We start from the raw sequence: 17,052 nt of genomic DNA, 5'->3' as shown, positions 1-17,052 counted from the left end.
AAAATAATAGTAATAATAATAATAATAATAATAAATGGAAAATAAGTAGAATCAAGCAGGTAGATCAGGAGGATTGAGGAGGGGAGCTAAAGGAAAGGTACTGGGGAAAGAGATTGATCAGATTATGTGCATATATGAATGTGGCATTAATAAATCTATTATGTATAATTATAATGTACCCATACAAAATAAATAAAATGCAATTTAAAAAGAGCAAGTCAAGGTTACACACAGTGTTTTTATTTAAAGATAGATTGAATACTAGGCCTTGGGGTGTACACTTTAGGCAGTGTTCATTGTATTGGGGACAAAGGAAAATCCTGGTTCCTCTTTCTTTCCACTGTCACAGCCCTTGTTCAGGCTCTCATCCTAATAATCTTCCTGTCAAAACCATCCTCCAAGTGGTAGTCATAGGGGTCTCATACACAGTAGAGTCTTGGCACATTTGCATGGTGTGAAGCTCTCCCTGATCTGGTTCCTTGCCCACCTCCAGAACTTCATCACCAGCCATGCAGCAACACTAACAGGAGTAGCGGTTAACTTAACCATTATCAAGCACCTCCTATATGCCAGGCATTATGCTCTATATACATTATCTTAATCCTTACATCGGCCTTGCAGGTTATACATTAACATTGTTTTACAGATGAGGAGACGTTTATATAAGTTACACAGATGCTATTAAGTGGCAAAGCTGAAAATTAACCCTGTGACGACAAAAGCCTAGGGTCTTAACCTCTCCACTGTCCTAGCCACTCAAGAACATCATCAGATTTCTCCCTCTTACACCTTTGGTGGTGCTTCCCCTTGTGCCTAGAATGCACTAAACCCTGCCTTATCCCTTTAACCATCTAACTCCTGCTGGGCCTTGAAGCCTCAGTTCAAGAGCATTTGAAGGAAATTTCCCCTGCCTGTACCTATCTCCCCAATTGGCCTGAGAGCTCATTCTCTAGGCTTTCATAATTCTTTGCACATATCTCTCATTGTTTCATGTGTTATTATGATTAACCGGGTTCTTGTATCTCATTCTTTCTAGTGGGCTAAGGATTTGCAAACTTTCTTTGTAAAGAGACAAGAAATACTTTAGGCTTTGTGAGCCATGGTCTCCTGCAAGTGTCCAACTCTAAAGCAACAGCTGTAGCAATATAAAGACAAGTGATTATAGCTGAATTACAATAAAACCCTGTTTGTGGATCCTGAAATTTGACTTTGATGTAATTTTCTCATGGCAGAAATTCTTTTAATTTGCTTTTCCAATAATTAGAAAAAAATGCAAAAAACTGTAATTGGCTGTGGGCCTTACAAAAACAGGTGTGGTATGGATCTGGCCCATGAGCTAGAGTTTGCAGACGCCTGTAAAAGTCTGAATTTCTTGAAAGCAAGTATTGAATCTAATTGATCTTTATATTCCTGTTATATGACATGTAGTAGGTGCTGAGAAAAGTACATTGACTGAATGATAGGTCTAAAGAAGAGCACTGAGAAAATGTAGGATCAGGAGAGGCCCTACTAAATAGTGTATCTAGTCAAGGGAGGACTATGATTTCAAAAAGAGAGGAGCATACTAGGGATGTATCCTATTGGAATAATTCCATATACTTGCAGACTCATGTCTATAGTACATGTGTCTAGAGTATAGAATGATTTTTCTAAAAAAACCCAAGTTTCCATTTGTATGACATTGATGTTTATGATATATCCATCATGTGTAATATTCAGTGCTTGATAAAAACAGCCATTGCCACAGTTGCTCGCAACAGAATCCAGTTCAAAGAAACCACCAGATGATGAGCACTGTAATCTGTCTCTTCTGGAGTCTCCTGCAACTGTGGCTGTGGTAGAACAGGTAAGGCAATGGAGGTTCCCCAGCATTTGGTTTCTTTTTATAATTTAATTTTTATTAATGTGTATTAATTATACCCTACCAATGGGTTCAATGTACCCTACAGAATGCACTGATCAAATTTGGGTAATTAGCATTTCCTTCTCTGTATCATTTCTTATGTTGGGAACCATCTAGCTCCTCTCTTCCAAATCTTCATAAAATAATTAGACTTTGTGAACTGCACTCATCCTACTGTGGTATGGAAAACCAGAACTTATTCTTTCTATCTGAATGTGTTTTGTACTCATTGTCCAATCACCCTTTATCCACCCTCACACCCCCATCCCAGTCTATTGTAATCCCTATAACAAATTCAGGTCAACTCTTTTCACTTCCATGCATTTGTCTTTCTGTGTCTAGCTTATTTCACTTAACACTTAATTTCTTTCCATTACTAGAGCCCACAATAACAGTAATATTATTGTGCTGCAGTAGTACCCAGGAAGCTCTGAAAATAGGCCCAGCTTGCACTTTTTTTCACAGTGCATTAAAATGCTTAATATGCATGACCCATCATCATAAAGGTTAGCCATCAGGAGACTATCTATTAGTCTTATAATTAAATATAATATATGCTTTCTTAATATTGGTGGAATAGAGGTAGTTCTTATTGGTATGTGGTGGTTTTATTTTAAAGGTCTCAGAATCCCAGATATGTGACCATTGGCTAAGTTAGCTGTGACTGGATAGTCATTTACCAAGTGCCAAGGACTGGGTCTGCTAGAAACTAAGTAACAGGGAATCTTCACTATGGATAACTAACTATACAGAGTGCCTTGAGTAAAATGAGCACAGTTTTCTGAAAGAAATGAAAGAAGTAAAAAGTAGTTGTGTTAGAAGATGTCATTGTATTTAGCATTAAGACATTGTAAAAGAAATAGAAAATAAAGACAGATGTGTACCATAACATAAGAGGAAAAGAAATGTCAATTAAAAAAAAAATTAAAGGGAACACAAATGATGAGGTATCTTAATCTATGAGGATAAATTCTAAATTTCTTAAGTAATTCAGAATAAAATTTTCTTTCATTTTTACATTTACCTGTTTGTAGTTAACAATAAATTAAATAATTACTTTAGTTCTAGACTGTCTTTTTAGCAGTAGTATTTTTTTCTAATACTTACAGAATTCTTACTGAGTACAATATACTATACAAAGAGCTATGATTTGGTAGACATGAGTAAGAACGATTCCTATCACTTGAATATACTCAGAACAAACATTTCTGAAATCTGTTAAGCATGTTTTTCTTGAGAAAAGATTTCATGGTCAAATAAGTTTGGGAAACACTGGCTAAGCAATGTCAATTAGATTTCTTCACTCTGGGACTTCTCAGAGCCCTTATCATACTGTGATTTGACCCTCAAGTCATTCTTTCTGGAAACAACTCCAGGGACTATTAGGGAACATAGTTGGAGAAGTACTGACTTAAACCTTCAGTTGAATTTTTATTTCTTCTACTGATTTGTCTCAAGACCATTTAGTTCAAGATATTCTCAAATAACTTGGTTAGATTTTTGAGCACTCTGTTGTACCAAAAGAAATGAAAAGTAAAAGACATTGATAACAAACTTAAGATCATATTATGTCATTTTTTAGGGCTTTGGAAAATAAGGTTTGATAATTTCCTGGACCTTGTCTTTCAATAGGTAAACAACAAAAACTGTTACCTGTCATTGTTAGATTGCTCAGGCCAATCTGTTGTTCACTCTGGGAAAGACAATTCTGATAATGATGCTGGCACTATGATATAAACTAGAATTGTCCCAGACAGAAAAGATGGTTACCTGAATTGTAGTCTCACCTCAACAGTTGTATACAATTTCCTTGGGAATCTTAATTACTTTAGTCTTGGCTCTTGACTTCAATAACTCAGAGGATCCTGATTGATTCATAGGCTTTGGGATGTGTGAAGCACATCATTTATAAAACTAATGCTTTAAACCTGAAAGCTTTGAAGAATACAGCAATTTTCAAATAATATTCCTGATTATTAATGCACATTGGCTTTTTAAAAATATTTTTAGCTGTAGATGGACACAATATCTTTATTTTATTTATTATTTTTTTATGTGGTGCTGTGAATCAAACCCAGTGCCTCCTACATGCTAGGCAAGTGCTCTACCACTGACCACAACTCCAGCCCAGCACATTGGTTTTTAAAATGTGTCTCCCCCAGGGAATTTTTCTTCAAAAAGTGCCGCGATATTAATTCGTGCTATTAAAATGAAGTTTACTCTGAAAACGTTTTCAATCCTAAATTGGAAGTGAAAGATTGTTTCATATTATATTTAATCTTTTCCTTTTTCATTCTTTTTACAGTTTTTTGAGGTGCCCTTTGACTCAAACATGAATAGAACAAAAAACAGACCTCTGGTTCGTGGACAGATCAGGTAAAACCATGAATATGATTCTCTTTCCTATTCTAGAACGTTCCTTTGCCTTTTCATCCTGAAGCATTTCCCAGACTTTTGCCTTGAACTTGAAGTGAAGATAACACACTTGCAAAGGGACAAATTGGAATGAATATGTAGTACTTTTCACTTCTCACCAAAAGGTAGCAGAAAGCACTTAAGATAAATCTAAGACTTGAAGGGGGTTTTGTGAGAATAACTTACACTGTAGTTTTTTTTATTAAATTCAGTTTTGAGACATGGTCTTTGTCTTAACTTGTAGTAACAAGATAAAACCAGTGCATTAACACAAGTGATTTTCAGACAGATCCATATAGGATCTCCAAAGAAGGATGTGTCTAAAGCCTTTTTTTTTTTTTTTTTTTTTTCAGTTAAACTGATAATACTATATTATATGCCAAGTAAAGTACAGCCTCCATTACTCTCCTTTTCACCAAATTCAATTAAGTAGAAGTAAAAGGCATATAAATATTTTAATATCACTAATGGTTAATAATTAAACGTTCTACTTCCTGGAGACCTCTACACTAAAATTCTAAAAATTTCTTTAATCTTGTGTGTGTGTGTGTGTGTGTGTGTGTGTGTGTGTAACATGTATATCAATCCTAGAAGAATAAAAAGGGCCAAATAGTTTGTACTGACTTCTAAATCAGTGAATCCTCTCATTTGTCTAGGCAGTGCCCTCATGGAGCTTAACATTTATTAGGATAGTTCTTATGGATCAAATAACCACATGTTAAATAAAACAATAAAGGGAACAAATGTAGATAAAGTCTGTGTAAAATGATTTTAAATAGTAGCTGTTCTTAGTCAATTCTTAAAGAATTTACAATATCATTTTATTAAAAAGGACAAAAAGCCCAGTGAAAATATATAAGCACAAAACTGTCAGGTCTACTGATAGTTTACTTCCTTTTGTTGGAAGTAAACAAAGCTATGCTTTTTTTATAGATTTAGAAATCATCAGAAGTGCTTTTATTTGGGTAAAGTTGTTTTAAAGGGGAGAATGCAATCTCTGTAACCCATCCCAAGAGCTAAAAGCTACTCTTGCCCACGGGCAATCACAGTTCTTAATGATTTGGAATTTCTATCTATTCACTATTGACCATTTAAGTTACAAAGCTTAGTTTATTTTTGAAATTTTCTTCTTAGTACTTACTACCTCATTTGATTTAAAATGATATGCCTTGATGAATCTATACAGATTCACAGGCTTAATTTACAATTTGGCATGTAAAGCGTGGATCCCTGTCATTATTGAGGGCAACAGGATAACAAGTCTGGGGAAAAAAATTCTTTGAAACACTTTTACTGCTGACAGCTGGTTTAGCCTTTATACATAGACTGTTTCCTATCTAGTCCAGAGACATACTATAAACATTTATAGAAAAAAATATAAACTTTTCAACAGATTGGTTTGTTCTAAAAAATTTTTATTTAGGTGAACAAAATTCTCTGCTAAAGAGTAGAAGTAATATCATCATAACCAAGAAAGGATACGTGCTTATACCAGTTCTGTGATTTTTTTTTTCCCCCCCGAGGACCTGGGAAAATCCTCCAAGGGAGCCCTTTGCTTTGTCTATCAGTGCAGTTGTGTATGTGCATGGCTGCCATCCTCGTGCTTTAGTCTCATCCAGAGAAACATGGCAGGAGGGGTAGGCACTGAACCCATGTAAAGAAGGTGGGTTATTTTTTTTCTTTTTTAAATTTCTTTATTACAGAAAAGATTAGAGATATAAGAATATTTGGAAAAATGAAAGGGTTATAGAAAGTAGAATATGGCTAAATAGCAATAAGAAAAACATATATTAATAAGATTAAACTATAAATTTTATTTTGTTTTCTGAAATCACAGTTACATCTTGACATCTAGATTTCTCATAATAGCACCATGAAGTATATACTGTTAAAATTTTCCAATACTCAGATGAGGATTGAGTACTGAGTACTGAGGCTCCACGCAATAAGTGACAGAACCAAAATTTCCCTGAATTCCTGCCAGTTGCCTCTAACCATCTCTAAAAGTCTTGTTTGTTCACAGGAAGAAGGCACCTCTCTAGGCAGACCAAACTTCTTTTTATTTCTTAATAAGTAAAAGCAGACCTTAGTGATAATGTTAGAAGAATGTCCTCAGCAACTGCTGTAGAGGAAGGCAAATAGCAGGTTTCTAAGGCATCCCTCAGTGCAAGCCAGAGACAGAATATCAAAAAACAGCTCCCAGGGAGAACCATTTAGAGTATATGACCTTGAAGCAGGTGAAGAGGGGACACTCTTTGGCAAACATTGTAGCCTAAGGATGCCTCTCTAGCAGTTCAGCTAGATCAAGGGATTCAACTTAGAGAGTGAAAAGAGGAGGAGAGCAGGTGTCAGTGTTATGTGTGTACAAGGTGATGACTGGAATTACAGAGAGAACATGCTCTGCCACATGTATTGTTGAGTAGTGGGTTTACCCAAGGCAGTCCATGCTTATACCTGCTGTTGCAGCAGAATCCTTAATAATGTCCTCTCTCACTTTGAACATCTGTACTTATATGATAACTATATACCACCCTATATAAAAGGAATCATGGTGATGATTTTGATGCTCACCGAATCTCTTTATTTTTTAAGGCTATTTTGTGCAAATTCCCAATGCTTATCTTACCCAGAACACAAAAAGCACATATATTCAAAGTATAATATTTCTAAATTACTTTGCGGGTGTACATTGTAGTGGGGACCCCTTTAATTAGATTTTCTTTAATGGCATTTTATATCTTACTATTGTAATTTGGAAAAGATAGGTTTGTTTGGACATCTCTTACCAAAATGTCAAGACTACAAATGATTGCTGTGAGCAAGGAGTTGAGCTTAGAGCTTCCTTTTGTTACATATCAGAAACTCACATTGAAAGATGAGTAAATCCATGTTATAGGTTGAATCTGCAAACTTACCGTCACATAATGAAGGTAGGTGTCAGAGAGCTTTGCCATATTTGAAAGCCAGATTCAGCACCATCCAGCTTTAACTTGGTACCTGGAAAAAGTTAATTATCAAATTTTTAAATTTTATATAAAAAGCATCTTAACCTTTTGATGTCTTCACATGGTAATCATGGACTAGTGAAAACTGTTACCTGACTCTGAGCTTGACAAGTCATTTAATTAGTTAATCTTTCCATACTATTGCTTCCTTATGTATAAAATGAGATCATATTTCCTAATCTGTTCATCTCATAACATTGTTGTGGAGATAATAATTATAAGATCAATAAAATCATGCAAAGAAAGGTGTATGTCATGGAATGGGTTTGAAACTAGAGAAATTTAGAGTTTACTGAACTTTCATCTGTTTTCATAATTAACTTTAAAGTATAAATAGCTCAATACTTAACCAGACAAAACAAAAAATGGAATCCATATTACTTTCAAAGGGTAGGAAGAAGAAAGCAGTAGCACTTGAAGAAAAGAACTCAGAAAGTGAAAATTGTGTTTCTGTTATCACAATGAAGTCAATGTGCAGAAACTACTCAGTGGAAAGTAAACAGTGACATGTTGTTGAATTCTGTGCTGTCACTATCAGGGCACTTTTATTGAGAATATCTATGTAGAGAAATGCACTAGGTTTACAAAAAGGTTCCTAATTGATGGCTACACACATGCATAAAAAGGACATTAGGTGATTTCAGAGGGATAGTTAACTCAACAAATGTATTGTTTTAATGACTACCAGCCAGGCACTTTTGAGAACAGTTTTGTACAGAGGTGACCAAAACACACTTCTCTCTCCTACATGCTATTGACCAGTTAAGCATTTTATATATAATGTGGTATAGACCACAGTGGGGAGAGGCCCTAGGTGATACAGGGGAACAAAGAGCAGTACCTGATCTAAACTGAGGTGGTCAAGGATAACTTATCCAAAGGAATGAAGTCTTGAAGCTCAGAACCAAAGAAATAAGCCACTCAGGCCTACCTTACTAAGCCCTTTTTTCTGTTCCTTCCTGTTCCTTGGTAGTCATTAGCCTCTTTCCCATCTTCCTCTTCCCCTGCATATGCATATCATTTTCTCTTCCAAATCTGTCCTTTTCCTTACATATCTTCATTAATATTCCACAGCCAGACACATGTAAGCCATCCTAGACTTTCTCTTTATCCCCTTCACATGATTCAAAACTATTTTCAGGTTCCCAAAGTATCTTGGAACCTGTGCCCTCTCTTCTATTGTAGCTTCAGCAGGTTTTGACAACAGCAGTTCAACTGATTTTTCTACCTTCTCTTCCACTCAGTTGAAAGATGGGTATTCCTTAAGTGATCACATTGCATTCTAGCTTGATACCCTTTTACAAAACATATTTAAGGCAAAATTTTTAATTCTTGGCTGAATCATACTTACTCACCTTCCTGCTTCCTCTTGTGCTGTGTCTGCTTGTGAATACTCTTTTTCTACACTGCAGTGAAGTGGAACTGCTTTTCTCTCACCAAAGTGCCACACTTTCTCTCATCTCTGCCGGATTACCCTGGCCCTTTTATTGCCTGGGAATTTTTGTATCTAGCAGTACTTCCTCTGAAAGTTTAATACTGCAATAAGGCAGTGTTATGTTTTGTCTTGGTGTTTTCATTTTCTTAGTGCGTGTCCCTGTCGTAGCACTACTTATTTATCACATACTTTTCATATCATTGTGCCTCTTTCTCCTTTGTATTTGGGGTTTTTCCAAGAAAAGCATTGTCTTCTGTTTATTCCAATGCTGAGGATCATGTATATATATCACATATTTGAGTGCCTATTATGTGATAGGCACCATTTTTAATTAAAAAACAGTGAACAGAATAGATAAAAATTCCTGCTGTTATAGAAGCATACATGATAGTCATCCTCTTTGGCAGATAAATGATGCTTAAGGGAGGATGGATGGATGAATGGACAGACAGGTGATAGAGAAGCAGAAATGACCTCCCAGGTGGGAGAAACACAGAAGTTGAGATATTTCTTGGTTTCTCTTTTGAGGCAGGCTGGAGAGGCAATGATAAGCCCATTCTGACAGGAGCAGGGAGTGAGTGGGGAAAGAAAGTGACAGTTAAGACTAGAGGCTGTGCACCTAATAGATGAATAGACTGTGGATGGGTGGAGAACAAAGCAAAGACCAGGCCAGGCAAGCTGAACATTGTAACCAGAACCCAGTGAACAAGGAGGACAGTGGTATGAGATGCAGTCAGAAGTAGACTGAGATAAGAAATCTGGCATGAATTCTGTGTGCAGTAGGAAGCCAGAAGTGAGTTAAAAGGATGGGGCTGCTGTGGCCAGATTTAGGCTAAAAGGATCCCTCTGTTGCCCTGTGGAAAATATATCACAGAGTCACAAGAGGGAAAAGAGAAGACCTGTTACAGATCCTGGTGAAAGCTCATGATAGCTTAGACCAGGATGATCCAGGGAAGTTGAGTTCTGCTGTTGCTCAGAAGTAAAGGTGGTTCCATTGCCAACAAAGCTAAATAGACTCCTTTCAAGCCTCTTCCTAACACTCCTGTGCACCGCTGCTCTCCTACAAGATAACTGCACATCTCTGCCTCCACACCTGTGTTCAACCTGCATTCCCCTTTTTTCCCTCTTCTACCATTTTGATTGTTCTTTAAGGAATATCAGTCTTGTCACTGAAATTTTCCCTTCTATTGTCTCCACATATCTCCACCCTTATTAAATTCTACAGCTCTTTGTATGGTGTCAGGTGATTCATTTTAAGGTGGGTAGCAAAGGAAAGAGTAGAACTTAATCCCAGAGGGGTTACAGCTTCACTGTTGGGTTGAATCCTCACAACCACCACCAGTAAAAAGACATTACTGTTCAGTCATGCTGCCCATGCTTACAATTAAGGTAGAATAGAATAAACCTTGCAGGGAAACAGCCCTTAGAACTCTCCACTTCTCCTCCACTCGGAATCTCTTTATGGCACAGTGGTTTGAATGCCCAGCCATCTAAAGACAACCTTTTTTTTGTTCCCTCTTTTAACTCTGCAATTCTCAAACTTTAATGAACACAGTCATTATTTTCCATACTTAGAAGTATATAACCTTGCACAGCATACTTTATGGATGACTTCAGGGGATTTTGAAGGATAATTTTGAGTATAATACATTTTCACCTTAGGGCTGACCTACATAAACTGAATAAACTGCAGCTCCACTGTGTTTCAAGGAAATGAAAATGCATCTGGTCCTATTACAGTCTTGATTACTAGCCTTGGTGCTGCTCGCCTACCTGTTCTTCTGAGCTGCCTTTGGCCTGTGTTGTTACAGATGATGGAGAAAGTGACTTTGAATGTATTGAATAAATAAAATGTTTACTTTTGGGAAGAGTTGATCACATTAAACATATATAATAGTTTTCATTTTAAGCAATGTAGAAATCTTTGTAATTTTGTTTTTTTAGAATCAAAGTGGAAAGGCTTTACAGCTAAAAGATAATTTAATGAGAATAAAACCTATGTTGTTATAGTTTATTTGCTTCATTTTCTCAAGGAGAATTCAGAGGACTGTACTTTGTTTTAAGTCCCTGTCATTTTGCCTATATAAAATGCCAGTTCCAAAGCTGGAGGAGTGTAACTCTGTGGTAGAACAAGGAAGGAAGGAAGGGGGGGGGAGGGGAGGGGAGGGGAGAGGAGGGGGGTGGAGAGGAGGGGAAGGGAAGGAAAGGGGAGAGGGAAGATGGATGGAAGGAAAGAAAGATAAGAAGGGGGAAGCAAAGAAGGACTAAGAGTGTAGCTCAGTGGTAGAGCATTGCCGAGCATTCACAAGGCCCTGAGTTCAATCCCCAGTAGTGAGCATACATGTGCCCACATACACAATCCAGTTTCATATGTCTGAAGTATCAGTTATCATTAAAAATTAGAAAAAAAAAGATTGTTTTACAATGTTTGGGAAAATACTGCTCTTCCTACTTTCCTCACTTGTAGAAAGACAGTCTTTAAAGTGACATTTCTAAATTTATCCTTAATCTTTTGGGAACACAGGAAGTTACTAGCTATTTCAGTTATCTTTTCTGCTGTTGCCTTACAGTAGTTGCAGGTGGTTAACAGAAAAATCCTTTTGCAGCTTCTGTTTACCAAATATAATTCCTGTGGAAACACTTGACCCCATGGCTTTTTGCTTTTTGCTTCAGCTCTGAGGTTGTTGTGGTAGAATTATCAGAATCTTTGATGGCTTGTGGGGTCACTTGATGAATTTGAGTACACTGTTCATCACATCACTCAGGAAGTATCCCAAGATACACATGGATAAACTCAGAGCCATGGTGCATTTGGCTAAAGAGCTCTTGAGTTTGCATCAGAGGAAGTCTGGAGAGTATGCTCCAGAGGGGTCATAATGGAACTATCTTAACCTTTGCCATCAGATCCTCACCACAAAGTTTATCCCTATTAACTTGGAGCCAGACCACCACATTTATGCACCTAGAGCATAGCCACATCCCAACCAAAGGAGTCTGCAGCTTCTGCTAGTCTGGCCACACGTCAGTAAGTTGGACTTGTCATAGGCAAAAATCAAGAAGTGGTTTAGTTCTGAGGTCCTTGAGCCTCCTATTTCTCTACTGTTTTTTTTGTATCCTCACTATTAACTCCCTTCCCCCTACCCCTTATATGTCACAGGTATCCAGCATCCTTGAATGCCTTTTACTGAAAGGGACTCCATGTCTCCTTGCAGTACTGATCCTAATTTGGATTAAATAGATATAGTAGTTTTAGCATGGCCAAGAGGGGAAGTCAGAAGGAGAGGAGTAGTTAAAAGTGAATATACCCTACTCTCTATATAATGTATGATATGTCAAAATACATTCTACTCTCATGTATAACAAAAAAAGAACAAATTTTTTAAGAAAGAAACCCCAAAAAAAGTTAATATACCCAACATTTCTTCCTAAGATATACCTGAGTTCTTAGGAGGATAAGACCCAGCACTTTTCCACAGCAGTTTAAAGCAGTTCATTTTTAACATCTCTTTGGAAGTTGTCAGGGCCCCTTGAGTCTCCTTTTTCACCTTATGTAGAATCAGGGCTTGGGATGGAGAGCAGATCTAAAACAAGTTAGTTTTAAGAAAGCTGCCCTAGAAAAAGTAGCCTTAGGTGTCCCCATTCCTGGTTCCCATGAGACCATCCTTTCGAGGGGAGGTTGCACAGCTCAGACTCTCCCTGAGGCCTCTGTCAGGACTTCTTCCAACCACACTGCCCCAGTGGGTCCTTTTCGTCTGACTTAATATTTAGACAGATGACAAAATACAAAGAACCCAATCAATAAATGGGCTAAGGAAATGGGCAGACGCTTCACAGAAGAAGATATACAGGTAATCAACAAATATATGAAAAAGTGCTCATCATCTCTAGTAATTAGAGAAATGCAAATTAAAGCTACCCTACGATTTCATCTAACTCCAATTAGAATGGCTATTATCAAGAACACAAGCAATAATAAGTGTTGGCATGGATGTGGGGGAAAAGGAACACTCATACATTGCTGGTAGAGTTGCAAATTGGTACAGCCACTCTGGAAAACAGTATGGAGATTCCTCAGAAAGCTTGGAATGGACCCACCATTTGACCCAGCTATCCCCCTCCTCGGTTTATACCCAAAAGACTTAAAATCAGCATACTACAGTGATGCAGCCACATCAATGTTCATAGCAGCTCAATTCACAATAGCTAGATTGTGGAACCAACCTAGGTGCCCTTCAACTGATGAACGGATAAAGAAACTGTGGTATATATACACAATGGAATATTACTCAGCCATAAAGAATAGTAAAATTATGACATTTGCTGGTAAATGGATGAAGTTGGAAAATATCATGCTAACTGAAATAGGCTAAGCCCAAAAAACCAAAGGCTGAATGTTTTCTCTGATAAGTGCATGACATTATATAACGATGGGGGGTAGCAGGGGGAAGAGAAGAATGAAGGAACTTTGGATAGTGTAGAGGAAAAAGGGGTGGGAGGGGGTGGGAATGGAAAAACAGTAGAATGAAACAGACAGTATTACCCTATATATGTATGATTACATGGATGGCGTGAATATACATTGTGTGCCATAGAAATGAAAAGCTATACCCCATTTGTGTACAATAAATCAAAATGTGTCTGTAAAAATAAAAAATATTTTAATAAAAAAAGAAAAAGAAAAAAATATTTGGACAGGTGAATCTTCCTTCTTAGACATGAGTCTGTTAAATAGGCTCTGCCATACAGTTGCTTTTCTGTTTTTTTCTCTTCTGGAAAGAGTGGCCCATTTACCACTTCCTAGTTGTAGTTGAGCTTCCACCTTCACACTTCTCTGCTTTCCTCTACTTTGTTTTCCTCCCTCTAAACATTGGTTCTTCTCAACCCTCTTCATTTAAATTGATTCATCACCAAAATGGCAACCTCAGCCTTTGTCCCCAAGGTCTTCCAGCTTGCTTCTCTGTTCAGTTCCAGAGGTTGGGGAGACAAAGTTGTATTGCCCAGACATGAACCTAATATTTCATCCCGCATCCAAGACTCCAGGGCCAGGAAAAAGTGCAGGGAACAATTAAGCACCAGGGGTAGGAATGGGGACACCTAAGGCTACTTTTTCTAGGGCAGCTTTCTTAAAACTAACTTGTTTTAGATCTGCCCTCCATCCCAAGCCCTGATTCTACTTTGTAACTTTCTGTCGGGGTCTTAAGCCCCCCTGCTCTTCTCGACCAGCGACAAGGGAAGGGAACACTCCCCAACAAGGTCAGACCAGGATAGGTAGGGCCGACTGACCGCCCGCTCCCAGCCCTCCGTGCGGAGGACAATCAGACGTGTCAGGGAGACCAGTCACAGCAGGAACTCATTTATTGGGGAAATCACACAGCTTTTAAGTAGGGTGGGGGCTAGGTGGGAACCAATCAGCTTAAAGGTCAGCGAGGCAGGGGGTTCACACAGGCGAGAGTCCCATTGGACTATATAGCAAGCACGAGCTGATCACAGTTCACAATTGTTGTTAACCAATCCCTGACAGTGGTCCGGTTTATCGTCATGAACCTTTGAAACCGCCTTTGAGCCTTGATTTTGCTCTCTCGCCAGGGAGTAAGGAGTCAGCCTGAGTTAGTTAACGTGTCATTAGTCCCAGCAACTTTCTAGCTGTAATTCATCCCTCCTACCCTCAACACATACACTCGTTTTATCTTCGTGCTGCATTTTGTAGTCAAAGTTTAAAGAAGAGATTCTTAAATGTAATATTCCAAGTCTTCTCTTTTACCCCAGGTGTAGAGGTCTATATCCTCTCTACTCCCCTCCATTTTCACTGTATTTGACAGTTCTTTTGTCAGGTGGTTCCTGATTCTATCATAGTCAAAGGTTTCTGTTTTCTGTTGTCCTTATTGCTTTCAGAGAGGACAGAGGGGTGCAGACACCTTTAATAGGCGATCTTTATCAAACTTGAAATCCTCTGACTTAAATCTTGAACATACCTTACACATGTATTTTTTAAGTGATACCCTTTTTCCTGGTATTTATTTAATTTTAATTAATTTTAATTTTAATTAAATTTGTCTTTTTAAGAATGTCGGGGTTTAATGTTTCTTCTAAATCTTTTAGAATTCAGTAAATCTCTCTTTTATTCAACTCACTGAGAACTTATTTATTACCTATTATGTTGCCAGCACTGTCCATTTTTCTTTTTCTTTTTTTTAATTCTTAAAGCTTTATAATCTGAGTGGGGGAAAAATGCCAGGTGCATAAAATGCTTAGCAGACAGGACAAGGCAACCCATAAATATGGACTGAATGAAATGAATAAATTGGTAGAAACAAGAAGGCCTCTGGGAGGTCAGACCAAGAAGAAGATATGGATGAGGACAGAATGAACAGCGAACACCTCTTGCAGGAGAGAGGGCTGGTCTGGACCTTTCTTTTTTTATTTTGAAAGACATCTGTATTTTGATTATATCTCCTTTGAATTATCCATTTTCCAGGTTGGCAATGTTAACAGGGAAATAATCCATGTCAGCATTGGTTTTTCCAACTTAAATGGATCAGATGAGAGTGATCCATAGCTTGCAAGTTGTAGGTGTGGGCTGTAAGCAGGACAGATTGCACCATAAGAACAGAGCACAGGGTTATTTAGAGAGGATAAATTAAAACACTTGGAATCAGGGTCAACCAATACCTGGTTTTAAAATGAATGATGAAGATTGAGTTTTCGAAATGAAATGAATGGATTGTTTAGTTGGCATTATTAACTTAAAGAACAGGGTTTAGCTTAAGTATTATAGGGATTTACAGGAGACATTTTTCAAATTTACTGAAGGTTTTACCAGTAAGCACTTAAGCAAATGTAAACATTTTTTGGGCTGCAGGGGAGCTGTGAATATTATTCATCACCCAGTCACACTAGTCTAGTAGACGTGTGCCTGGACCAGGCTAAAGCTCTGCACAGTTTCTAAAGATTGTTATGATTAGTCTCTTGGTGTGTATATATTGCTAATGTAATAAGAACATAAACATTTTATGAGTATAGGAATTTTTCTCTTTTTTTTCTTTAGTGTTAACCAGTGATTTCAAGTGGCAGGAAAAACAAATTTGGTCTCAGCTTAGTATTAGAGATGTTAATATATAGAAGTTTGTTCCTAAAATAAAATCATTTAATATTATGAACCATAGTATGAAGAGTCAAAAAAAAAAAATCGTTGTATATATCATCAAGCTTAGTCATTACTCTGGACAAATGAATGAAACATGGGGGTTCTCTGAAAGTTGGACACTTTTATTGTCATGGGAAAAAAGAAACCATTTATGACTTTAAGTTGTAAACATTTGTTGACAGCAATCCTACCAAAGAGAGATTCTTCAGTTCCCAGGTACCATTTATTTATTTATTTATTCATTCATTCATTCATTCATTCATTTATTTTGGTAGCAGGTATTGAACCCAGGAGTACTTAACCGGTGAACTACATCCCCATCCCTTTTTTGTATATATTTAGAGACAGGGTCTAGCTGAGTTGCTTAGGGCCTAGCTAAATTGCTGAGGTTGGCTTTGAACTCTCCATCCTCCTGCCTCAGCCTCCCAAGCTGCTGGGATTATAGATGTGCACCACTGCACCTGGCCTTATTTATACTTTTAAAGAACTTGGTGAAAAGTACCACTACGCCCAGCTCATGTACCTTCTTATATCCAGATAGTCTAATAAATATGCATAGGAAGAGTTAACTGAGTCTATTACTTTTTTGTACCACTTGAAAAATATGTCACAGAATTACACATCTTTTATTAGTAATCTAGGTTCTTATAGTCTTAATGTCCCTTCGATTTATTCCTCTATGCAAATAAGATGATGTGAAAAGATAGGACATGACCAAATCCTGTTCCCATAGGATGGTGTCATGAATTTAGGATAATGTTTTTCCACATGGTTTTTCAGGGCTCATTTGGGCATCGTTTTTAGGTACAGAGAATATAAAGATGACTAGCATAGAGTCATCACGCACAAAAATAAATAAATATATGGCAAAGGGAATAGGCAAGCAAGGCAGCTTGTTATAGCATAAGGACTAAGGAGTGCTATAGGAGCCCAGAACAGACATGGAGCCCAAGTAAGAAGGGCGAAGTAAAATGATCTTGGAGGAGTTCTGTTGTTGCTGTTTGGCGGTGCTAGGCATCCAACCTAGGGCCTCATGTATGCTAGGTGAGTTCTCTTACACTGAGCTACAGCCCCTGCTCCTATTGTTGTTTTCTAATGTCCAGGCTGAATTTTAAAGGATAAGTAAGAATTGGCCATACATGGAATACAA

General features: G+C 37.6%; 1 protein-coding gene across 1 annotated transcript in view; it reads left to right on the top strand.

Annotated features, from left to right (window-relative positions):
- The window catches only part of COX10 (cytochrome c oxidase assembly factor heme A:farnesyltransferase COX10), a 124,609-nt gene that overhangs the window by 82,407 nt on the left and 25,150 nt on the right, over positions 1-17,052 (top strand). Inside the window, 1 exon segment of the mRNA XM_079131167.1 lies at positions 4,209-4,279. Within this exon segment, the coding sequence (XP_078987293.1) occupies positions 4,209-4,279 (71 nt within the window).

This window comes from Sciurus vulgaris (genome assembly GCF_902686455.1).
Source record: "Sciurus vulgaris genome assembly, chromosome: 3".
In the NCBI taxonomy this organism is placed as follows: Eukaryota; Metazoa; Chordata; class Mammalia; order Rodentia; family Sciuridae; genus Sciurus; species Sciurus vulgaris.
Note: the sequence above shows the minus strand (reverse complement) of the source record. Positions and strands in the feature narration are given on the sequence as shown.